General features: G+C 45.4%; 1 protein-coding gene across 1 annotated transcript in view; it reads right to left on the bottom strand.

Moving 5' to 3' along the window:
- The window catches only part of LOC125451783 (cadherin-2-like), a 164,512-nt gene extending 139,158 nt beyond the window's left edge, over positions 1-25,354 (bottom strand). Inside the window, exons 1-2 of the mRNA XM_059646358.1 lie at positions 24,890-25,354; positions 20,890-20,983 (exon numbers count right to left, since the gene is read on the bottom strand). Of these exons, the coding sequence (XP_059502341.1) occupies positions 20,890-20,983; positions 24,890-24,955 (160 nt within the window). The 5' untranslated portion in view covers positions 24,956-25,354. The remainder of the gene's footprint in view (positions 1-20,889; positions 20,984-24,889) is intronic.
- Positions 25,355-25,864: the final 510 nt, after the last annotated feature.

Raw genomic sequence — 25,864 nt, 5'->3', positions numbered from 1 at the left:
CCTGAAGATAAGGGACTCAATTCATTTAGCTCAGGCTCATTGCTATGGGTTAGAGAGGTTTAAAGAAAATTGGGAGTTACACTGGTGGGCAGGTTGACAACCCCAGCCACTCCTACCCCTCTTCTCTCCCAAACAGATTACTGACTGCAGCCCGCAGTCTGCAGTGCATTTGTTTCATGTTTTAGAAATATGCATATATTTAAGAAATAAAACACACAGCCAGGTTGAAGAACTCAAAAGGATTTGTTCAGTTTTTAAAAAATATATGAAGGAAGCAAATCACAGAGATAACAATGTCATGTCACACCCTGCTCTAGACTTAGCGGCTTCTGGTCTGTTTCACTCTCGGCTGGGAGACCAAAGGTAGGTCATTTGACCACAAATAAAAATGCCACATATTTTCTCTTTGCACATCACTTGCAATCGTCTCCTTGAAAAATTCCACAGTCAAGCTCAAAAGAGCAGGCAAGCGTACAAATGCGGATGGAGGGAACCGTTAGCAACCCTTTGTCAGAAAGGTCAACGGGGAAGAATTCCTCTCATTCCTGGCAGTGAGGTGTTACTAGGCTCGTAAGATTCAAGAGAAAAAAAGAGAACGAGCAGACACAGTCCTAAAACAGAACAGACTCAGAATTAGTCTGGGTGAGAAATATGGAGAATTCCAGCTAAGGTACTAGAAACCCAAATTATATTTTAAATAAATAGCATTAAATAAGGACTGCAACAGCTTGAAACGGTTCAGAAGAAATACTGTACAGATCAAATAGAATTAATAAAATTAAGTCTTGTTTGTTTACGAAAATAAAGATGAGGGCTCAGTCTCCCTCACACGCATACGCTCCCTCTGTGTCGCGCACACACACAGACACACGCACACACACAGACACACGCGCACACACACACAAAAATTGCCTCAAACAAATTCATTTCCAAATCCCAAAATATTTGCACATTGTCTGGATAAAATGTTGCACAAGTTTAACCAGATTTAAGAAAACTAAAACTATCGGTTCTTGCCAAAACTATTCAGGCCCAGAAAAGAGGGAGTTGGGAGAGTTAGGAGAGTTCAGACTCACTGCATCATCTGCAGTTCCTTGTTCACTAATCCCTGACCTGGGCTTTACATAACAAAAGCAGGAGCTTTCACTAAAGGCTGAGGGTAGAAAGGAAAGGACAGAAGAAAGGATGTGATAGTGAAAGGAGAAACAGATTCTGTGTCAAATTCAATAAGTTAAAAGTTTACAACAAATTTGGATTGTCAGATGTAGATATAGAAATGCAGGGACACAAACGCACAAATTATCCATAAAACCAAAACATCTGAGGGTCTAACAAAACTGCAAAGCTGCTTTTAATCCTGGGCTTTCAACTTTAAGATACACTACTAACCCAGTGTTGTGCTAACCTTTCCCTTTCAGTAACAAATCATTCAAGCTTTGTCCAAACCAGCCCCAGAGATACTCAACGTGGCTGAGGGTATTGTAAGGACTTTGAAAACACTTTACGCCTCTTTTCGCAGCACCCCCACCCCCCACAATTCCCTCTCCCTCCAAAAACACAGGCTACCCTATTGAACCCTTAATGATAAAGTCCTTCACACCAATGCAACTACCTACTTTCTCTTTTCTAGGAAACAAAGGGTCTGAAATTTGATGTGAACTGGACTGTGAGCGAACTACAGGCATCGATATTTGTGCTCCCAAGATGCTGCTTGGCGTGCTGTGTTCATCCAGCTTCACACTTTGATATGTTAGATGATGATAGATCTCCTGTTCCAAATACAAGTTACAAAGAGAAAGTGGGGGTTGGTGGGGGAGCTATATGGAACTTAGTGGACTATGCACCCAGAGAGCTAGTTTAGATATGATGGGCCAAATGAGCTCCTCCTGATGAAGGGTCTAGGCCCGAAACGTCAGCTTTTATGCTCCTGAGATGCTGCTTGGCCTGCTGTGTTCATCCAGCTCCACACTTTGTTATCTTGAGCTCCTCCTATATCACAGCAATTCAGTGGAAACACTGCATTCCGCAGTTGCCCTCTTAAGATGGGAAAACAGCCTGGGTTCCAGTATTTGAGAAGACTGACAGAGAGAATCTGTAAAATTATCCATACATCAGCCTAATGTTGGACAGTTCATTATTGGAATCTGCTGCTCATTATAGACACTGAGCATTTATAAAGGCATGAATTAAGCAGGGTGCACTAGTATAGCTCTGTAAAGTGTCATACATGCCTAACAAACAGAGCTACATTTTGCAAGAACATGTACAGATAATGTGTACGGAATGCCAAAAGATACTCAATAAGAATCCATTCAAGAGACCGTTGGTTTTTTTTTTAAAAAAAAGGCCACTTGGAATTGAAGTATGCTATTAGACATTGAGAGCTGGTAGGAAGTTGTGACTGTCAGCAGCTTTCAGCAAATCTGCACTGGGGCATTACAATTTTTAACCATGATTCTCAACGATTTGTTTAAGGGGACAGTGCACTATTTCCAGGCTTGCTGACACCACCAAGTAAGGGCCACAGTTTTTTGTGTAGAAAGGAGACACACGAAAAAGCTACATGAAGCAGACGGCAAAATGTAACTGCAGACAAGGGTTCGATGTTGGGAAAATATCTGATTGTTGCGAGACAGAATACTTTCTAAACAAGAGCAAAGCCAGAAGTGCGATTTTGGGTGAAGCATTCAGAAATCACATAAACCAGCCGACTCACGCAACAAGTCATTCGAACCAAGGGTTTGTTTACAATCTTTGGGGCATGGGAAGATCCCGTGGCACTGTTGGGAAACACAGCATACAGGGCAAGCCCTTCCACCTGTTCTGGTCAATACTTGTATCTCAGTCACATCACGAACAGGGCAACTGCTTAGTCATCACTGCTGTTTGTGAGGGCTGACTGTGAGTCAAGTGGATGCAGTGCTTTCCACGTTACAACAGGAGCTACACTCCAATACATACTGCATTAGCTGTGGCACATCTACACCCTGGGAAAGGCTACAGAAAATCTAAGCATTAACTTCCCTGGACTTTCGGAATAAAATCCAAAAGTTACATTTAACCTGAAAAATTAAACCTATTTCACAACAGCAAAAATGTAAAGAATTCACCTTCCTGACAAATGCATATGTATATTGACCCACTATAGTAGGGGGATTATTGTATTTACATTTCATAGGCAACTTGATTGCTTTAGTGCAGTAACCTGGAACCAGGGGTCACAGTCTAAGGATATGGGGTAGGTCATTTAGGACCGAGACGTGGTTGAAGCTATAACATTAAATGTTTTAAAGGGCGAGCCGTAACAGGTCTACGGGACTGAGAAAAGCCCCTTCGGCCCGTCAGATCTAGACCTGCATAAAACAAGGAGCTGGATACAGTTCTCAAGGCTAAAGGGAACAAGATGTATGGGGGGAGAAAGCAAGAACAGGAAACCAATTTCGACGATCAGCCATGACCATACTGAATGGCAGAGCAGACACACGGTGATGCAAAGAGAGGGTCTACCTCCAGCACACGGGCTGCAGTGGTTCGAGAAGGCAGCTCACCCCCACCTTCTCAAGGGGCAACTAGGGACGGGCCATGAATGCTGGGCCCAGCCAGTGACACAACCCATGACTGAATGAAAATATTATGACACAACTCGGAGGCAGGAGGGACTTGAGCCTTCTGGTTCAGGGGATGGGACACACCCACTGTGCTTCTTGCTAGTCCCCAGACAGGTTCTCATGATGTCACCAGACAGGGGTGGAGCTTTACACAGCCTGCGGCATTAACCCTTTCAGAACCTGGTAAAACACTGGGGTGGGCTCATTGGCAGGGTGCGAGCAGTCTCTTCCTTTGCTCTGTGAAAGGCTCAAAAGCAACATGCCAAGTGAGTCTCCGCAAACACTTGTGACATCAAATGGCCCAGAGCAGAGAGCAACAAGAGGACCATTTAAAATAAACCCATAAAACCCAAAGCAACCGCACAGGCAAAATAAACACATCTCCCATTAGGGCTGCTCAGTTCTGACACAGTGACTGTGAAAACAAGCTTGCATTTAATGGAGGAATTCTAAAAGTAGGAGTCATTTGACGAGTTAACAGCAAAGCCAAAATGCTCGAGATGGTGCAACTTGCAAAAATCTCATCACAGAAACAGATTGCTGCTATCCCCATGGTTTTCTTTCCTCAAAAGGGGGAAAGAAAAACACAACTGTGATCCGGAATACCCTTACATCGCATGTTCCTTTGCTGTTGCTGGGTCAAAATCCTGGAATTTCCTCCCTAAGGGCATTGTGGGTCAACCCACAGCACATGGACTTGCAGTGATTTAAGCCGGCAGCTCAACCCCACCTTCTCAAGGGGCAATTAGGGACAGACAATAAATACTGGCCCAGTGGTACCCACATCCCACAAATGGATCATTCTGGATCTACTTCCTCGGTTGTGTTTACTCTTGAAGAGGCAAGTGGATCAATACATGAAAACTTTTTGCAGGATAGTTGGGGTGGGCAGGGTTAGACCAACCTTTCAAAGAGCTGGCAGAAGCAGGATTGACCAAATAGTCCGAGTTGAAAGATGCTAAGGCTTCCGTTAATATCTTGTGCCTCTCACTGAAACAAGTGGCTATCCTTGACAGTTGCAAGCTCAATTTAATAGAACGAAATGATGTGAAACTTTTAAAAAAAAGGTGGAGACAGCAATGTGCTTAAAACAGAATTTGATGAGGAGGTCAAATTGATTGTTTTGTGGGGGAAGTGTGCAGAGAGCGAGCTGTCTATAAAACAAACTTAACAGTGCACTGCACAAAGTGATTACATGGTATTAATTCGAGGATTCAAATGTCTCTTTGCAAAGCGCTACTGGAATGTGCTGGGTTTGCTTTTTCAACCTTCCCAGCTATGCAGCTCCACCAAACGTGTTGACCCTAAGTAGCCTCAGCCATAAACCATGAACCGTTAAAAATACAAAGGTGCAAATTTCTTGAAAACATGTGCAAGCAAGTCGGGTGGCCGATGCTAGGGTAGGAGAGGTTCATTTCTCAGTTACCCTCCTTCTGGTGATCAAATCCAGGGGCAAAATCTACTGTGGAATCCGCAAAATACTTCAGTCTTCGTCCTACCAGTTGCTGTACACCTACAGAAATGGAATCGGCTCCAGTTTGTCTAGAGCCAGGGGGTCACAGCCTTAGGATGGTGGGGGTGGTCATTTCAGTCTGAGATGAGGAGAAATATCTTCACCCAGACAGCGGGGAGCCTGTGGAATTCTCTGCCACAGAAAGTGGTTCAGCCAAAAACACAATGTTTTCAATAAGGAGTTAGACATAGTTCTTAGGGCTGAAGGGTTCAAATGGTACGGGGGCTCAGCTGGATTTTCAGCTGTGATCCTACTGAATGGTGGAGCAGGTTTGAAGGGCTGAATGTCCTCCACCTGCTCTCAATTTTCCTATGTCTCCTGGCTTGCTGTTCTCTACTTTCACATTATCCAGGTCAGAGGTTTCTCCCAAGCTCCGTGTGGCTTCACCAGTGCCCGGTTCTGTCATCACCCTCTTCACCCTCAGAGGTCTACAAGATCCCCAGATGCTCCCTAACTCTGGCCCACGCCCAAACTGTGAGCTCATTAGCACACCCACACTCCATCGCTCCATCAACAGTGGTCATGCGTTCAGGCGTTGATCCCCTGTGCTCGGGAATGCACTCTCTTAGCCTGTTACCTTCCTTTCCTCCTCCAAAACATTCCTTACCAACACAGCTTCAGTGACCAACCCTCTGATATCCAGGCCAGTTCTCATTTGATACCCACTCCTGTTGAACCTATTTGGAACACAAGGACAGTGCTGTTACAGAAACACAGGGAACACATTGGTGCTAAGGAACAGCGTCTTGGCTCCAGGCGCTGGCCAGGACGACTGAGAGTGACCAGTCGGTAAGCATGGGAGGAAAGTGAGATAAACAAGAGCTGGCAGTTCACAGCACAAGGACAGGCCCATCCCACCCTCAGAGACCCACCTTGAGCTGCTCAGCTGTGTTTTGGCAATGATCAGAAATGAAGTCACTTACCAGGCAAGGGAATGGAGTCACCGTGTGATCTGAATGAGGCCAGCCAGCCCATTGAGCTTGCATTGGCTCAGCCCTAGTCATATCCTGCTCTCTTTCCACCCCCCATTGCCCCTTCCACATCTAGTATTCTGCCAATTCCTCTTAGGCAATTAACATCACATCTCTTCAAATGGGCTGAATGGCCTACTGGTTCTCTATATCTTGCATTTATTTCCCCTATTTCAGCAAGGCATTCTATAAGGCTCCCCACAGTAGGTTACTGTACAAAATGCGGAGGAATGGGATTGTGGGAGATATAGCAGTTTGGATCGGAAATTGGTTTGCTGAAAGAAGACAGAGGGTGGTAGTTGATGGGAAATGTTCATCCTGGAGACCAGTTACTAGTGGTGTACCGCAAGGGTCGGTGTTGGGTCCACTGCTGTTTGTCATTTTTATAAATGACCTGGATGAGGGCGTAGAAGGATGGGTTAGTAAATTTGCAGACAACACTAAGGTCGGTGGAGTTGTGGATAGTGACAAAGGATGCTGTAGGTTGCAGAGAGACATAGATAAGCTGCAGAGCTGGGCTGAGAGGTGGCAAATGGAGTTTAATGCAGACAAGTGTGAGGTGATGCACTTTGGTAGGAGTAACCGGAAGGCAAAGTACTGGGCTAATGGTAAGATTCTTAGTAGTGTAGATGAGCAGAGAGATCTCGGTGTCCGTGTACACAGATCACTGAAAGTTGCCACCCAGGTTGATAGGGCTGTTAAGAAGGCATACAGTGGATGTGAGTTTGGTCGCTGAGCTGGAAGGTTCATTTTCAGATGTTTCGTCACCATACTAGGTAACATCATCAGTGAGCCTCCGACGAATCGCTGGTGTTATGTCCCGCTTTCTATTTATCTGGTTAGGTTTCCTTGGGTTGGTGATGTCATTTCCTGTTCTTTTTCTCAGGGGATGGTAGATTGGCTCCAAATCAATGTGTTTGTTGATGGAGTTCCGGTTGGAATGCCATGCTTCTAGGAATTCTTGTGCACGTCTCTGTTTGGCTTGTCCTAGGATGGATGTGTTGTCCCAATCAAAGTGGTGTCCTTTCTCATCTGTATGTAAGGATACGAGTGATAGTGTGTCATGTCGCTTTGTGCCTAGTTGATGTTCATGTATCCTGGTGGCTAGCTTTCTGCCTGTTTGTCCAATGCAGTGTTTGTCACAGTTCTTGCAAGGTATTTTGTAGATGACATTCATTTTGCTTGTTGTCTGTATAGAGTCTTTTAAGTTCATTAGCTGCTGTTTTAGTGTGTTGTTGGGTTTGTGGGCTACCCTGATGCCAAGAGGTCCGAGTAGTCTGGCAGTCATTTCGGAAATGTCTTTGATGTGGGGGAGAGTGGCTATGGTGTCTGAGCCCGTTTTGTCTGTTTGTTTGGGTTTATTGCTGAGGAATTGGCGGTCTGTGTTCATAGGGTACCCATTCTTTTTGAATACGCTGTATGATGTTACCTAGTATGGTGACGAAACGTCTGAAAACGAACCTTCCAGCTCAGCGAGCAAACTCACATCGAGAACCTCAACCTGAGCTACAAATCTTCTCAAAACTCGCTAGGCATACAGTGTTTTAGATTTTATTAATAGAGGGATCGAGTTCCGGAACAAGAGGTTATGCAGCAGCTGTACAAAACTCTGGCGCGGCCACACTTGGAGTATTGTGTACAGTTCTGGTCACCGCATTATAAGAAGGATGTGGAAGCTTTGGAAAGGGTGCAGAGGAGATTTACTAGGTTGTTGTCTGGTATGGAGGGAAGGTCTTACGAGGAAAGGCTGAGGGACTTGAGGCTGTTTTCATTAGAGAGAAGGTGGTTGAGAGGTGACTTAATTGAAACATATAAAATAATCAGAGGGTTAGATAGGGTGGACAGGGAGGGCCTTTTTCCTAGGATGGTGACGGCAAGCACGAGGGGGCATAGCTTTAAATTGAGGGGTGAAAGATATAGGACAGATGTCAGAGGTAGTTTCTTTACTCAGAGAGTAGTAAGGGAATGGAACACTTTGCCTGCAATGGTAGTAGATTCGCCAACTTTAGGTACATTTAAGTCGTCATTGGATAAGCACATGGACGTACATGGAATAGTGTAGGTTCGATGGGCTTCAGATCGGTATGACAGGTCGGCACAACATTGAGGGCCGAAGGGCCTGTACTGTGCTGTAATGTTCTATGTTCTATCTCATCTCGAAGCAGTTACCTACCGCATTCCCCTCATGATGAATTACAGGAGTCATGTTATAGGTGATGCGAGGAATTGAACAGAGAACAGGAGATCCAGTTTAGACAGGGTCCCGGTGGGAGTGCTATGCACAGGACTCACCCTCTTACTGAAGGGAGGATATCAATAAATTAGAAACAGTTCAATAAAGGTTAACCAGACTACTAACTGCAATGGGGAGGTTGTCTTCGGCTTGTATCTGCTGGGAGGTTAAATTTATCCCTATACGTTCACAGTGTAACAACATCGCTGGTCAAGCAGCATTTCTTTCCCATCCCTAACTGCCCAGAAGGCTGTAGGTCTGGAGTCCCGTGTAGGCCAGACCAGTTAAGGATGGCAGCTGCCTTCCCTGAAGGACATGACAGAACCAGGTGGGTTTTCTGACAATCGACAATGGATTACGCTCACTGTTTGAGTCTTAATTCTCGATATTTATTGTTACCTGCCATGGTAGGATGTGAACCTGGGACCCCAGAACATTGCCTGGGTCCTTGGGTTAACAGTTCAGTGATAACAGCACTAAGACATCACCTCCCCTGAGTTAGAGGGGACTGATGGAAGGGCAATGACTGGATGGATGTGGACAGGAGGTTCTCTCTTTTGGAACTAGGTATCTCAGTTTAAAAATCAGTGGTTACCCACATGAAACAGGGATGAAGTGAAGGTTTCTCTCTGAGGGCCATGTGAAACTCTCTTTCCGAAAGGCTGAAGGAAGCAGAGGCCCTGAAGATTTTTAAAGCAGAGGTGTTCAGCGAGGGGTAAGGCAGGAGTGCGGATTTGGGGTTGACATTTGGAACAGCCATGATTTTTCTGAATGGTACAGAGTGCTTGAGGTGTTGAATGGCAGCCCTCCCGTTTCCAACTCATACAATCACACATTCCCAGTAACCTTTCACATTCCAATTCACAGTAACTCACTGCAAGAATGCTTCTTCTTATCTCCCCTCTGGTTCTTCAGTCAACCATTTTAAAATCATCAGACAATACCCAACAACGTTCCAGCTCGTGAAAGCAATGTGTTCTCACTCAAAACAGGCAACATCTTAAGCAGTGTCAGTGGACAAGGCATTCAATAGGGGAATCGGTGAAACATTTGATATGGGCAAATCTGTGGTTAGTTAATCACAACAACAGGTCATGTAGAAAAGGGTAGAAGAGGGTTTTTTGGGGCATGAAAAGGGGGACATTATGAACAAATACAGAATCAGAAAATTAATTGGACGTTGGCCTGTTTGGTGAGTAGACAAGGAAGACGCTTCGTAGAATCCCTGCAGTGTGGAAACAGGCCCTTCACCCCAACAACTCTATACTGACCTATCCCCACATAACCCATCTAAGCGCCACATCTCTGAGTATGGGGGCAATTTAGCACAGCCAATTCTCCTAGCCTGCACACTTTTGGATTGTGGGAGGAAGGCGGAGCACCCGGAGGAAACCCACGCAGACACGAGGAGAATGTCTGTGTGGAGTTTGCACCATCACGCTGAGGGTGGAATCGAACCCGGGTCCCTGGTGCTGTCAGACAGCAGTGCTGACCATGGAGCCACCGTGCTGCCCTTAGCATGTGGCATCACATTGTGGTTTATTGCGTTAAATACCACCACTAGGCCAAGTGCGGCTATATGTATTAGCTCACATAACGTACACCTCAAAATTGAGGCATATATCTTGAGGTTTATTAACACCACTGACCAAAGAAGAGGGCAAGATGGCTGCCCGTCCTGTCAAAGCAGCCCTGCTAACATGCTTCAAGACAACCTGGGCAGAGGGTAAATGGCTGTTTGATGACTAGCGTGGACATAATGGACGGAGGGCCCTCTCTCTGTGCTGTAACACCCCTCACAACTCTATAATATTATGCAGGGGCTTTTGTTTTTAATTCACGAGAGATGTGGCGGTCATTGGCAAGGCCAGCATTTATTGCGCATATTTAACAAGCCGGAAAAGGCAATACCAGGCACTTCCCAGGGCGAAGCCAGTCTCTCACTCACCATTTGGCTTCTTAGACGATTAGACAGAGCAAACAAGGTTCAACCTGACATTTTGGGCCTAGACCCTTGATCAGAGAGGGGGATGGGGAGAGGGTTCTGAAAAAACCTCTCCACCTATCTTCTCCTCTATCCATCTTCGATCTCCCTCCCCCTCTCTCCCTATTTATTTCAGAACCCTCTCCCCCTCCCCCTTTTCTGATGAAGCTTTTGTGCTCCTAAGATGCTGCTTGGCCTGCTGTGTTCATCCAGCTCCACACTTGGTTATCTAGGATTCTCCACCATCTGTAGTTCCCATTATCACTGATCACAATTTTAACCTCACTGCGAAGCCTCTTCCAGGATGCCTAACCTGAAGAAGTTACCCTCCCCCCTTTTTCTGATGAAGGGTCTAGCCCCAAAACGTCAACTTTTGAGCTCCTAAGATGGTGCTTTGCATGCTGCGTCCATCCAGCTCCACACTTTGTTACCTTGGATTCTCCAGCATCTGCAGTTCCCATTATCTCTCTCAACCTACATTGACACAGGAGTCACATATAGCTCCAGGCTGGGTAAGCAAGGCGTGTTCTCCGATTTAAAGAGGTTGGGTGGGCTTTTAATGGTGCTTTCGACACAACTGGCAGACTTCTCCTTTTCATACAATCCCTACTGTGTAGAAACAGGCCCTTCGGCCCATCAAGTCCACACTGACCCTCAGAGCATCCCACCCAGTCTCAATCCCTGTACCCCCTCTAACCCTCACATCCCTGAGCATAGGGGCACAGCCGATCCAACTAGGCTGCACATCTTTAGGCTGAGAGAGGAAACCCATGCAGACGCAGGGAGAACATGCAAACCCCACACAGACAGTTGTCCAAGGTGTGAATCGAACCCAGGTTTCTGGCGCTGTGAAGGCAACAGTGCTAACCACTGAGCAAGATGCAATTCAAGTTCTCAGATTAGATTGGAATTTGTTGGCTGATTAGGTCAGATCTTGTAATGCCTGTGATATGTCCAGGAAGCTACCATAACCATTCTGGAAATTTCACACTAATGACGGCCTCCTCGTGCTTAACACTTCACCTGCTGGAGGAATCACAGACACAGACAAACACACACACACAAACACACACACAGCATTTACCACATTTGGAAGAAGAAAAAGGGAAAAATTTTCAAGACTGTAGTTACGAGGAGATGGGGTTATCCTCAGAGTAGAGATGAAAGGAAAATTTAATAAAGATGCTCCAAATCACGAAGCAACTGCGAGAAGGTTAAATGATGACAAACTACTAGGTTACATCTCATGGTCAATTGCCTTGAAGGAACATGTTTGAGATATCGACATTTTATCATAGTATATGATCAGAGGATACAATGCCCTCCTACTCCATCTTAACCCATGATCACTTGAAACATAGCATTCTACTGGAAGCACGCTCCTCTGTTGTAACCCAGGAGCTTAATATTAGCCCGGACCCTTCTGTGCCAGAGGAATATAATTTTTCTATATAAATTTCTCAGCTTTTCTAGGCTTGTTTGTATATAATTGTCAGTTGGAATAGACTCTGTCAGATTCTTCAATACCACAACATTCACAGTCTGTTAAATTGTATTGCAGTTTCTGGTCAAACACTGCTGTGGATAAACTAGAAACCCGTTTTAGGTGGAAGGAAGGTCCGTGTATCCTGAGGGAGAGAGACTGAAGATACACTGGTACAAGAACCAGGCGGAATTTGTTAGATATTGCTTAAATGTAGAAGGACATGCTCTAGGACCTACTGCCTGAAAGGTGCTAATTCGAAAACAAACTCCAAAACCACCATGGGGCAAGGGCGTTTGCAGCATCCATTGAGTGCATGCCATGTGGAAGGAGGCCATTCAGCCCATCAGGTTCACATCGACCCTCCCAAACAGCATCACACCCAGACCAATGCTCTTACCTATCCCTGTAACTCTGCATTTCCCACAGCTAACCCACTCAGCCTGCACATCCCTGAACACTGTGGGCAATTTCCCACAGCCAATCCACTCAAACCTGTACATCTGTGGACAGTGGGAAGAAACTGGAGCACCCAGAAGGAAACCCACGCAGACACGAGGAGAACAGTGCAAACTCCACAAAGGGAAAGGTGCAATATTTGAACACTGTGTATTGACCGAAAGTGTTACGGTTCATGTATTGGCAAATAAACTTGGCGTGTGTTTTTCTCCACCACCCCCCCTCCTCCCCAAAACTATGTGGCAGTCGCCCGAGGGTGGAATTGAAACTGGACCCCTGGCACTGTGCTAACCACTGAGCCACCGTGCCACCCCCACGTGTGTGACAGAGCATGAGCAAGCATAAGCTGTTACTGCGGGGAGGGGATGGGGAAGAGAAGGGCATGGTTAGGATTTATTGAAAGCTGTCTCCAAAGGGCTGGCGCAGGCTCAATAGGCCAAATGGCCTCTTTCCTGTGTCCCGTTCTGGTGTGATAGTTGCAGTCCATGCCATTCACTGTGAACTTAGTCACCCCACTCCAACGTTGAGATAAGACAGCTACAGACAAACAAATAAGCCTTTCAGTATGGGGGCACTTATCAGCACTGCATTCCAGCCCGGTCAGTCCCGGAGGTTCAGGTGGGGAGGAGGAACACACACACTCAGAGTCTGCAACTTCACATTCTGCCAAGCATCATCAAAACCTGTAATATGCATCTCTTCCCCACCACCGCACCCCCTCCAAATTCCCTTCGCTCTCCTAGGGCAAATCTCCAAAACAGGTGACTTTCAATAAAAACAACAGCAGTTCACCGAATTACCAATGTTTAATTCTGAATGATCTGTTAGACAAAGTGGGGGGTGGGGGAGAAAGAGAGACACACACACAGTGAGACAGAGGTGAGGAGAATAAAACCTCAAGTGAACGAGCTTCAAGCAAACTTATTAACAGTCCAAATGTCATCCTGTAGCACTGTTCTGGTCATAATTGGAGGGGAGACTTCATTACATAGCATCTCGCTCACACCTTCTCCCACTGCACCCTGTTCCCCACACCAAGACTCTGCAGACATTGATCAACACACACACACACACACACACAGGGTGGGGGTAAAAAAGCCACACGCCCAGGTTATCTGCCAATACACAAAATGTAACTCTCGGTCAATACACAGTGTTTGGTGTTCAAATATTGCACCTTTTCCTTTAGAAAAGCCAGATTTTACCCTGATCTGAACAACAGAATCGCAGCACGGTTTCAAAGACACCGCATCACCATTTTGAGGGAATCAATGCCACTTCTCTCACACACACACACACACACACACACACACTAAGTAGCTAAAGGGCCTCAGACAGCATATGCTTATTAATCAGTGCCCAGCCTTGTGACTAATTCCCAAGTGCAAATATTACACAAGACTTTAAAGTCAGGAAGTTATTTTAAGAATACTGCTTAATACAAGCTTCGAATTGTGGTCAAAATCAATTAAATTCTCATCTTTCTTCCTGTAGTGTTCTTCGCACTGATGTTAAGTTTGGATCCAGTAAATGTATTGCCCTCAGGATGCCTTTTGTTTAGAGAAGCTGCAACATTTAACACTGACTTAAAACTGAAATCTATTTTAAACGAGTGCTTCATATCGAAAACAAAATAAATTCCAACAAATAATACAGCCCAATTGGAAAGTGCACACTTTACTTCAAGAGCAAACCAAGAAATTGCATTATTAAATCATCTCAGATCTATGTCACAACAATAGGAGCTTCTGCCTGAAAAGATTCCAAGCTCAACCAGCCATATGTTGCCAGCTATCGGTCATCAAAAATATATCCAGAATTTTTCATATGAGAAAGACCAATCTGGGCATCTGCATATTTAGAATCAGAATCTCAACAGTACGGAGGGAGGCCATGCAGCCCATCGAATCCACACTGACTCTCCAAACAGCATCGCTCTCACAGCCACCCTATCCCTGTAACCCTGCATTTCCCATGGCTAACCTGCCCAGCCTGCATGCCCTCGGACCCTACGGGCAATTTCCCGCGGCCAATCCAGCCTAACCCGCACATCTTTGGGCTATGGGAGGAAACCGGAGCACCCAGAGGAAACCCACACAGACACGGGGAGAATGTGCAAACTCCACACAGACAGTCACCCGAGGCTAGAATCGAACCTGGGTCCCTGGCAGTGCTGCTCTACATTTGTGGTACTGGGGAATGGTGTCCAATTTAGCCAGTTATCACCAATCAGCTGCTACAGTTACAGCACCCCATCAGAAACAACACCCCTCCCCCCACCAAACGCCCTGGAAAGAAAATCTGCCATCCTTACCTGGCCTGCCCTACACACTGAGTTCAGGCCCAGCAATGGAGTCAACTCTTAAATATTTGGGTGGGAAACCCCAATCTAAAAGGAGATTTGTGGAGTCACAGACCTGTTATGTCCCAGAAGGAGGCTGTTCGGCCCATCGTACCTGCCTCAGTTCTGTTTATGGCAACAAGTGCTGGCTTTGGGCACCAAAAGTCTAGACTCCAAAGTGGATTTTGAACCTGAAACTCTGAGGCGAGAATGACTGAGCTACGCAGAGATGAACGTGTGGACAGCTCAGTGGTTAGCACTGCTGCCTCAGAGCGCCAGACTCCCGGGTTCGATTCCAGCCTCAGGGCTACTGTCTGTGTGTGGAGTTTGCACATTCTCCCTGTGTCTGTGTAGGTTTGTTCCAGTTTCCTCCCGCAGTCCAAAGGTGTGCAGGTTAGGGTGGATTGGCCGTGCTAAATTACCCGTAATATTCAGGGATGTATAGATAAAGGTGGGTTATGGGGGGGGGGGGGGGGGGGGGGGGGGGGGGAGAATGGATCTTGGTGTGGGCCAAATGGCCTGTTTCTACACTGTAGGAATTCTACCTCTACTGAAGCAAAATTGTGGACTTACTTTCAACTACACAACAAGCCATCAAGATAAAGCCTCGGAAATATCCGAGAGGTTTAATGTACAGAACAGTAACCTCGTTATTTTGCCCCACAGGCATGGATTACAACATTTACATTCACAGTTGTGTGATCAAGACTAACCAGGTCCACCTTGTGGCTTCAACCTGACTCAGCTGATCCACTGCTGAAGCCCTCACTTTCCTCTAACCTCCACTCTTCCTGGCCGATCTCCCACAGTCTGCCTTTTCTAAAACTCAAGGTCATCCAAAACTCGACCATCCGTCACTTAATTTCTCTGACTCGCATTCACTGCTCACATCACTGGTCAAGCGACATTGGGAATTTTCAGAAATCCCCATCTTGGCTTTCGAATCCTTCCTGGACATCAGCCAGGTCGCCTCGAAAACCGCTTGCAGCCTCAGTCCTCTCCCGAGAGTTGCTGCTCTTCATTACAGATATGACACACGCACACCCCACCCTGGCTGCCCACCACCCAATGCCAATGCCAAGCTGCCAATTCCATGAGCGTCACACACCATTCCTACAGTGCACAGGGCTCAAAGAAGTCACTTACAGGTTGGTCTTACTGAGTCAACCCGCCATCATACATCAGAGTGTGGCAATGCAATGGTTTAGTGGTTTTATCACTAGACTATTAATCCAGAGACCCCAGAAATGTCCTGGGGACGTATTCCTTCCATGGCGTCTCATGACATTTGAATTCAATAAAAATATCTGGAATTACAAGTCAAATGACGACCACATCAGGGAAAGAAAAAACCATCTGTCTCACTGAGATAACAAGGTGTAGAGCTGGACAAACACAGCAGGCCAAGCAGCAGAGGAGCAGGAAAGCTGACGTTTCGGGCCTAGACCCTTCAGAAATGAAGAAGGGTCTAGGCCCAAAACATCAGCTTACCTGCTCCGCTGCTGCCTGGCCTGCTGTGTTCATCCAGCTCCACACTGTGAGATCTCAAATTCTCCAGCAACTGCAGTTCCTACTACATCTGTGTCATTAATGTCCTTTACGGAGGGAAACCATCGTCCTCACCTGGTCTGGTCTACATGTGACTCCAGACCCAAAGCAATGAGGTTAATGCTCAACAGGCCTCTGGGTAATTTGGGATGGGCAATGAATGTTGACCCAGTACAGACGACATATTTGACAATTAATTAAGTCCTATGCTTTACAGATTGCTTTTCTAAAAGAAAACAACTGGCTCTCACACATTCTAATAAACCTGTAGAACAGGGGTTCTTGAGGTGCTGCAATAATATTCCTGCGTCTGAGACTGGAGGCCTGGATTCAGATCCCACCTGCTCCAGAGGTGGGTCATAACGTCCCTGAACAGGTCGAATCACAAATGTCTAATCCCGTGGCGCAGCTGGGGCTTGATCCCAGGCCTTTTACTCTTGTATTCTGAAACCTATTTAACTTCAATTTAAACATGTTTCCATACCAACTCTGTACTTGGGAAAAATTACTTGGTCTTTTGGAGAACAGAAGCTCTGTAACCTCATTAAGTAAAAATTAAATACTTTTATTGTCTGATGCAAATTCCTCTGACTCATTCAAGCAATTGTTGCTTGTTGCCTTATCTCTCTCAATGGCTGGTGTAGATGTAAATTGGGTAAATGTTCAAAGCTGAGGATCTGATTAATGAATGACCCAGCCTCAACGCAGAAACTTTTAAATAGTGGTATGGCAATAACTGTCCATATCAGTTAAAAACACAGAGCTTACTTGCAAGATTCAACTGAAAGGCTATCCTGTTAACTGTCTTCAAAAGCAAGTTTTCTTTCAAGCTAGGTTTAAAAAAAAGTCAACGTCCAATGACAGTCAGGTTCTGAGCATATTTGTGTTTCAGTTATTGCAATCTGGAAACACGTAAAATTGGAACTGCATAAAACAACACTATATTCGCACAGTGCACTCAGATAGAAAATCTCGAGATGCATCGTGGAAGAGTTATCAAACAAAATCCTCACAATACGCCACAATGAGATGACTCTACCTTGGTCAAAACAAAAAGATCGATTTTAAAAAGGAGTATTTTTTTGAAACGTGCTGGGTATCAAATCAGCTTAATTCACAAAGGTTGGCTTTTTTTTAAAGCACGTTCATTAAGGGGAATGTGGGCATCCTGGATACTGTTCATCCCTGCTGAATGGAATAACTTGTTGGATCATTCAAGAGGGCCGTTTAGGAGGCATCTGCACTGCAGAGGGACTGGAGGCACATGTAGGCCAGACCAAGTAAGGATGGCAGATATCCCTCCTTAAAAGGGCACTAGTGAACCGGTTGAATTCTTACAATTGAAAATGGTTGCCATTACACCAGCCACAGTGGGATTTAAACTCATGCCCCCAGAACATTAATCAGGTACGCTAGCTTCCCGGTCGAATAGTACCACAAGGCCACAATCTGCCTTTATGGTGGAGTGTGAAACAGTCTCAGTTTGTACTTGCAGGCGTTTAGAACAGTAAAAGGTAACTGGACTGAAACATCCAAGATCCTGAGGGGTCTTCTCAGGGTAGATGTAGAGAGGAGGTTTCCTCTTGTGAGAGAATATAGGACTAAGGTTTGTCCATTTTAAATTTTACTCTAAGGATCTTGAGTCTTGGTTATCAAGGGCGATGAGAAATCAAATTCAAATTCAACGGTCAGAATCATATCAGCCATGATTGTACTGAATGGTGGAACAGGCTCGAGGGACTGAATGGCCTACTCCTGTTCCTGAAAAGAGGAGAGACAGACAGAGAAATTGATGCCACCTTTCTCCCCTCATATACTGACCTTCCTCCACAACGTAACTATCCATCTTCGGTCCACCTCCCCCCCCCTCCCTATTTATTTCAGAACCCTCTCCCCATCCCCCTTTTCTGATGAAGGGTCTAGGTGCGAAACGTCAGCTTTTGTGCTCCTGAGATGCTGCTTGGCCTGCTGTGTTCATCCAGCCTCACATTTTATTATCTTGGATTCTCCAGCATCTTCAGTTCTCATTATCTCTGAGCACAGTGAGTCAGGTTCTGTTGAGTCAAATATCTTGGAGTATATTTACAACTAACTAATATCATTATTTACTGTACATTACATTCAAATAAACTGACTTGAATACAGAGAAAGTAGTTTAAAGAGAGACAGGCACTTTCAAATCAGTGGCCATTTAATGAAACTGCATTAAAGCTAAGCCCTGTCCAGTGTGGAGACTGTATAATAAATCAAGACACTTAACAGACAATAACAATTTAGGTCCCTGAGCGTTGAAGGCACGTTCATGATAAAACGTTCTAACCAGCTATTTCCAAAAGGCCCATTCGAAAGTCAAACAGAGAACTGCTTCTGTAGAGAACACTATACTTTGAGCCTGTTCGAAGCGGGAAACACTGGGCTAGAACCAGGTCTGAGGGGCCAAAAGCCGTCATCCTATGCTACAAACCAAGTCCTGACATTCTACACAAGTTTGCAATGCCGTTAGGGAACGGGAGGAAATTTAAAAAAATTCACCCACTCAGTGCAGCAACGTTAACAGTACACCACTGTAAAATCCAAGCCCAGAGTTCAGACTGGAATAAACCTCAGCTATGCACGCATAACCTTAAACAATGCTAATAATAATAATGAGAGAAATTGCAGGACAAATCAGTTAAGAAAAAAATCATTATGCTCCAAAAAATGCTACCCCGTTTTCTGCATTTCATATCGAAACACAATACTCTAATAACACGCTTTTCAAACACAATGAGCAATTTCAGACCCAGCATCAGTATCAAGGCCAGTCTGACTCAGTGCCTGACTCTTCCAATCTGCTCTCATGCTTTTGCAATATTTATAATTTTCTCAATCAGGCTGCATGCTTACATTCCTTGAGCAAACTGTTTCTTTTATTTAGAAGTCTACTTTGCAATCGCTTGGCAAGCCACACCTCTAAAAGCTCAATATTTTAAAACTGGTTTCAGAATTTTCTTTTGACCTTGTAACTCAACAATGAACAGACTGTACTCAATTGATAAATCGGTGCATTTCAGTGTTTGCACACAGAATATTCAACACAGAATCATGCAATTCAGCGCAAGCTTGAACCTCTTCCTGTCTTTCCATATCTCATCACTATATTTTATTCCCTCCCCCATATACTGACCTAGCCTCTCTTAAATGCTTCCCCATGGCCCCGTATTCCACTTTCTCACCACTCTATAGGTAGACAGGTGCTCCCTATTGCATTTATTGGAGGTTATATTATGCAGCTAGCCTTTAGATTTACTCAATTATTGGAACAAGTGGGGCAGAGGATTAAAAAAAAATTGTACATCACACTGCTGATGGCACATGAATATCCTAAGGCGGGAACACTGTTATGATTCCCCGGCCATGTAAAATTCCTTCCCCCCACTTTCCAGTTTGAATTTCAATTTACTTCTGAAAGTTTCCACTGAGCCTGTTCCCACCACACAACCCTTTTTCAGATCATTCGTCACAACTCCACCCTATTGTTTTATTTTGCCAGTTGTTTCAGAAATGTAGAAAATGGGAAGAGGCCATTCAGGCCTCTGAGCATGTTCTATCATTCTGTATGATTGTGGCTGATCATCTGAGTCAGCCCCCAAGTTCCCACTTACTCCCCCACACTATTTGATCCCTTCAGCCCTGAGAAACTCCTTGAAAACATTCGATGTTTTGGCCTTAACTGCTTTCAGTGGCAGAGAATTCCACAGGCTCCCCCACTCTCTGGGTGAAGATATTCCTCTTGACAGTCCAAAATGGCCCACCCTGTATCCTCAGACTGCGATCCCTGGTTCTGGACTCCCTGGTCATCAGGAACAATTATGCTGGCCAATCCTGTTAGAATTTTAAACACTTCTTCTAAGAGATCTCCCTTATTCCTCTAAACGCCAGTGAAATCAATCCTGAAGTGTCTCAGTCTCTCTCCAAACGTCAGTCCTGCCATCCCAGGAATCAGCCTGGCACTCCCTCCATTGCCAGAATATCCTCCCTAGAGAAGGAGACTAAAACTGCACACATTGCTCCAGGTGTGGTCTCACCAAGGCCCTGTACAAAAACAGTGCTGTCCGATTTCTGACAATCCAACCAACAGTTTCTCCATCAAAACAAAAGAAGTGACAATTTTGAGCACCTCGACCGAATCATAACATTGCTCAGCACCCCCAACATCTCCAATTTCTAATTAACTGAAACACTAGGTATTATTTTCCCTCACCCCAAAAATCTAGTTAGTTCATTATTTTCGCTGTGTTGTCTCCCGGAAACACCAGATTTACAATTAGAATTAAAAGAGTTGAACTAAAACCGATCATTGCATCCTGTAACACTCCTTTAGAATGACAGCATTCCACACAGCGGAGGTTCAGCCTGAGAGGAAAGGAGGACAATCTGGTCAAAATATTCCTGGCCAACTCAGTTCACTCTAAAAGTCATTTCAGCAGAGCATCCAGTCCAAGTAAATGTCAAATGCAAGGCAAAGTTCAACTCTGAGACCAGCTTGGGAACTTCAAAATAGAAATCAAGAGCTTTAGCTGCTTAATATAACATCAACCACTACATTCCTAAAATGCAAAAATAAAGGAAACAGTATTCAGCACAAAAATCACAGCTTTGAGAGAAAGATTTGCAGTCTAACACAGATTAAAAGCTGTGGCATTACTTATTGCTGGAAGGTCTTGACTGTACTTTCCTGCAAAGCGAGCTAATGTCATGATGACTTACCATTTAAAAGAGGCTGCCCTTCACGAATGGTCCTTGAAACGACTGCATTGTAAGTATCTTCCGAAAATCCAGGTGTGCATGGCAAGGTCACTGGCTTGCACTGGTATCTAAAACAAAGTCCGAGACAGAAAACAATTGATCGTTTAAAATGCAAACTACCATTAAATAAAGGGATAGTACTTAGTCCTGGAGACGTGAATTGAAGAGAGTATGCTGGAGAAACGCAGCAAAGTCTGGCAGCATCAGTGGTGACAACGAAAGAGTTAAAATGTTTCGGGTCGAACGGATCTTGACTGTGAAACACATACAGGATTCAAAACATTAACTGTTTCTTGCTCCCTCTGCAGATGTAGGAGGAGTTTCCCCCAGCATTTTTTATTTACAAACAAAACCCTCCTTTGTTGCACCCCCTTCTGGGCTGAATAAAGTGTCATATAGCATGGAAGCAGGCCCTTCGGCCCAACTCCTCCATGCTGACCAGGTTTCCTAAACTGACCTCGTCCCGTTTAGATGCTCTTGGCCCATATCTCTCCCAATATTTCCTGTCCATAGACATGTCCAAATGTCTTTTGAATGTTGTAACTGTACTCATCTACCAATTCCTCTGGCAGCTCACGTGAGAAGTGTCCACCCTCGGGTCCCTTTTAAAGCTTTTACCTCTCACCTTAACCCTCTAGTTCTGGACTCTTCTATCTTGAGGAAAAAGACCTTAGCTATTCACCTTATCTTGGTCCCTCATGATTTTAATAAAATTCAGCCTCCCACACTCCAGGAAAAGAAATCCCAGTCCATCCAGCCTTTCCTTATAACTCAAACCCCCCCAGTCTTGGTAGCATCCTTGTAAGTGATTTATGCAACCATCCCAGTTTAATAACACCCTTCCCATAGCAGGGCGACCAGAATTGTACACTGTATTCCAAATAAGTTTAAATCAAACAATTGCAGGAGTACAGAACACTGACTCAGAAATGTAGATGCAAAAGTAGGCTATTCAGCCCATTGAGTGTGCTCAGTTATTCAATGAGATCATGGCAGATCTGATAATCCCCAACTCCTCTTTCCTACCCTATCCCCATAACCCTGATTCCTAGATAACAAAATGTGAGGCTGGATGAACACAGCAGGCCAAGCAGCATCTCAGGAGCACAAAAGCTGACGTTTCGGGCCTAGACCCTTGATTCCTTACTGATTTAAAGTGTTTGTCTCAGCCTTGAGTATACTTAACGGCCCAGCCCTATGCATTAAACAGTGCCACAAACTCAATACCCTATTCATCTTAAATAGAAACCCCTCATTCTGAAATAAGGAGTCCATTCAGTTATCATGCCTGTGCTACCTCTTCAAAAGAAGTATCCAATTAGTCCCCGTTCTTCTTGCCCTTTTTCCAGAGCTGTGCATTTACTTTTTTATTTTCAAGTAATAATTTCTGAGCTATTCATGATTACCCCCAGTTTCAGACTGTGTGTTCCAGGTTATAACATTCGACTGCACTAAAAATAAATCCTTTCGGAAACTAGAAACGTAATTTCAGAAAATTCCAGAGACGTAGCATCTGTGAGAAGACAACAGAGTGAACATTTTGGGAACTGAAGATGGGTCACCAGACTCGAAATGTTAGCACTGTTTTTCTCTCTCCACAGATATTAAAAATTTCGTCAGAGTACAACCAAAATAGAACCCTCATGGAGAGGAGGTTCCAAACCTTCACTGGTGTTAATTAAAGACATATGATTATACCACAGCTAATACTGCCACAACAAAACCTCTCAAGAGACAAACTCAGTGAGAAAGTAGGCTATTTTCAAATGTGTCCAACGTTTGGGTACCAGACAATGATCTTAACTGGGTCAAGCAAATCACTTGTCAGACTGAAATGAATTGTTCCCACGGAACAACTCAAAGTGTAACGCATTCCTGATCATTCAAGTTGAATAGGACAAAGCAGTTAAACGATTTTATGATGTGAAGGAATTTGATTACAATGCAGTATTTGAAACAATTCTATTATTAGTCATGTGGAGTTAAAAAACACAAATCTCACAGTTTGAGATAAAAAGCATAGCAGATTTTAACAGTGGTAAACAATTTCTGTTGTTCTCAAGAAAGATCTCAAAACATTAACGCTTGTTTTCTCTCCACAGCCAGTTGGCTGAGTTTCTCCAGCAATTTCTGTTTTAGTGTTTCAGATCTCCAGCATCCAAAATTCTCTGTTTTAGTTAATTGTGATGAACTTCAGACAACGTCCCGAGAGCTAATATACACAAATCCAGGATTCCACATCCTTCCAATTAGTGCCGGTGACTACAGTCTGCACTTTGCTCACATACATACATGTTGGGGAGAAATAAAAAAGCATCTTCTCAGAATTAAAAAGACTAACAATTCTGATCAATTTGGAAACGCAGAATAAAACTAGAACAGGTTACTTTGGTTACAAAAGCAAAAAGGAAGCTGGTGTTTTACATCTGCGTCTCAAAATTTGAGTTCCTTGCATATTTAACAAAGCAAGAATCTGGAGTGTAACTCAGAATTGTGAATGAGGTATTCTGAAAATACCGTTCAGACTGAATGAAAAGGCTCAATAAAGAGAAGGTTGTATTGTGATTTAAATCAGCACGAATGAGCAGTTAATGGAGAAACTGCTGATGTTCTAAAGTGCAAAACATTCTCCTCTCTGCTTATCCGTTTGAAATATCTGGGGCTCAGCTCGCCTCTCTCCACCACCCCAGTGCCCACTCAATGCAACCTGCTAGAAACTTAATCAGGAATGCAATTGAGTTTTAAAACTGCAGAGAAGCAGATTAACAGTAACGAGGTTTAACAGCAGCCAGCTGGAAGGCGTACAGACAGGAGTCGCCAGGCACTCTGCAAAGGGCGGCTGCTCCGCTTACACAACGCCGAAAGTACGCCGCATGTTAAAGACAATACAACCCTTAGACAAATGCACCCAACGTGCAATTTCTTTCCAGACCCAGCGATCTTTTGCAATGCAAACCTCCCGAACTGCTGGATCTGTTTTTTTTAAAATAAAGTTTATTCATCAAATGCAATGAGATGAATGGCTTGCACGATGTGACGGTGGAAGCAGTGGGGAGTGAATTAATGTCTCCAGAAGCAATATTAACAAAAAGCATCTCCCCACCCGGACTCCCTCTCTTTGTGTAAGTTCTGCCCGGGTCTCAGTCTCTCTCTGTAAGGATCTGTGTAGAATTCCTCCTCTTGCTCTATTTTTGTCGGCCCCTCTCTGTGGGGTCCGGTCTCACTACTCTCCTTCCTTGCAGCAGTGGTTGGGGGGGGGGGGGTCTGCGCCCCAATTTCTCCCTCCACCCTTGATCTTTCTCCTCCCCCCACCTCCAACACCCCTCCCCCCCCCCCCCCATCTCCAGAAGATGATTTCCTGGGTCCCTGATTTGAATGTTGTCTCAGTCTCCAAGCCCCATTTCATGGGCACTCTGTGCATCTCCAGCCACCTTCAGGATCTGCTCCCACCATCTGTCTCACGCTGGGACATTGTCTAGTCTGCCGCTGGGTCTAGAATCTTTGTGCTTATGTCCATGAATTTCTCTCTGTCGAGAGCATACATTCTCTCCCTCTCTACACCTTTATATTTTTCTCCCTCCTATACCTCACAGACTCTCTCTCTCCCCCCCAACTTCTGTCCCTCCCTCTCTCTCCTTCTGCCTTGACCTCCCACCCCTGCCTTGTATCTATTTCTCTCCTGCATTCTCTCTCTCTCTGCTCTGTATCTTTCCTGTCTCTCTCTCGTACCCCTCTGTGTGTGCCCTGTACCTCTCGTCCCCTGTAGCCCTGTCTCTATGTCCTGTATCTTTCCTGTATCTCTCTCTCTGTGCCCTATATCTCTCCTCAGATCCCCCCCCCCCCCCGTAACGCTCTCTGTGTCCTGTTCCCCCTGCGTGTGTGTGTGTCTGTCTGCCCCCGGTTCTGGCTGGAAGCAGGTAGCTCCAGCGGCCGGTAGCCGGTGACCGGTACAAGCCGCCACCGCGCACTTCACCCTCAGCGCCGCCGCCAGCAGCAGCAGTAACGCCGCCGCCCCGAGAGCCGACATGAGGCACAGTCCGCTGCCGCCCTGGAACCGGTGGCGGCTCCCCAACTGTTTCGCTTTCACTCGGTTCTGTCGCTCCCTACGTGCCGGTGTCCTTGTGCCGGCTTCAGGCTGTTCCCCGGCCGCCTGCCGGTTCTGCCTCTCGCCTTACAGAGGATGCGGTGTTTGCTTGCGGAGCGGGCAGGTCCCTGTAATAAAACACAATGGGAGCCGCTCGCTGTCTCTGTCTCAAACTGCGGCAGCAGGCTCTGTCTCTCTCTCTCTCTTCCTCTCCCCTACCTCTATCTGTCTATCCTAGCGAGAGCTCTCAGTCTCACTCTCTCACCCCCACCCCTCTATCCTCCTGTTTCACACTCCCAGAGCTCAGGCTCGAACACTCCACCCCCTCTATCACAGCTCCAACTCTCACTCCCCTCCCTTCTCAACGCACACACTCCCTTTCAGGGATAGTCCTCCAAATCCCATGCCCCCTTTCTCACGGGAATCACCCAGGCCCTTCGGCCCATCTCGTCCGTGCTGTCAAAATACCTTCACAAAGTCCCCACACTCGCTCCTTTTGACATTTCAAGTGTCCGCCCAAATATTTTGTTTAAAAGATCCCGAGGTTTCCTGCCAGACACAACATCCCAGACCCTCACCACCCTCTGGGTGTAAATAAAACCTCCACTTCAATAGTATCCCGCTTTGGTGTTACTGACCCTTCAACTACGTGGCTTCCTATACCCCTCAGTCAGGACCCCCTCTACCTTCTCTGCTCCAAAGAAAACATCCTGACCTTATCCAGACTCGGTCCATCGCCGACTTTCATTCGAGACTTTCACAACCTGCTCTTCGCACATCCCAGCCAGACCCCCGGCTCTTCCCGCTCCCCCCGGAACCCCGATTCCTGTTTGACTCTCTCTTTATTCAACT

This window comes from Stegostoma tigrinum, chromosome 5 (assembly GCF_030684315.1).
Source record: "Stegostoma tigrinum isolate sSteTig4 chromosome 5, sSteTig4.hap1, whole genome shotgun sequence".
NCBI classification, from domain to species: Eukaryota; Metazoa; Chordata; class Chondrichthyes; order Orectolobiformes; family Stegostomatidae; genus Stegostoma; species Stegostoma tigrinum.
The sequence above is the reverse complement of the archived record's forward strand: the minus strand, read 5'-3'. Positions and strand labels throughout refer to the sequence as shown.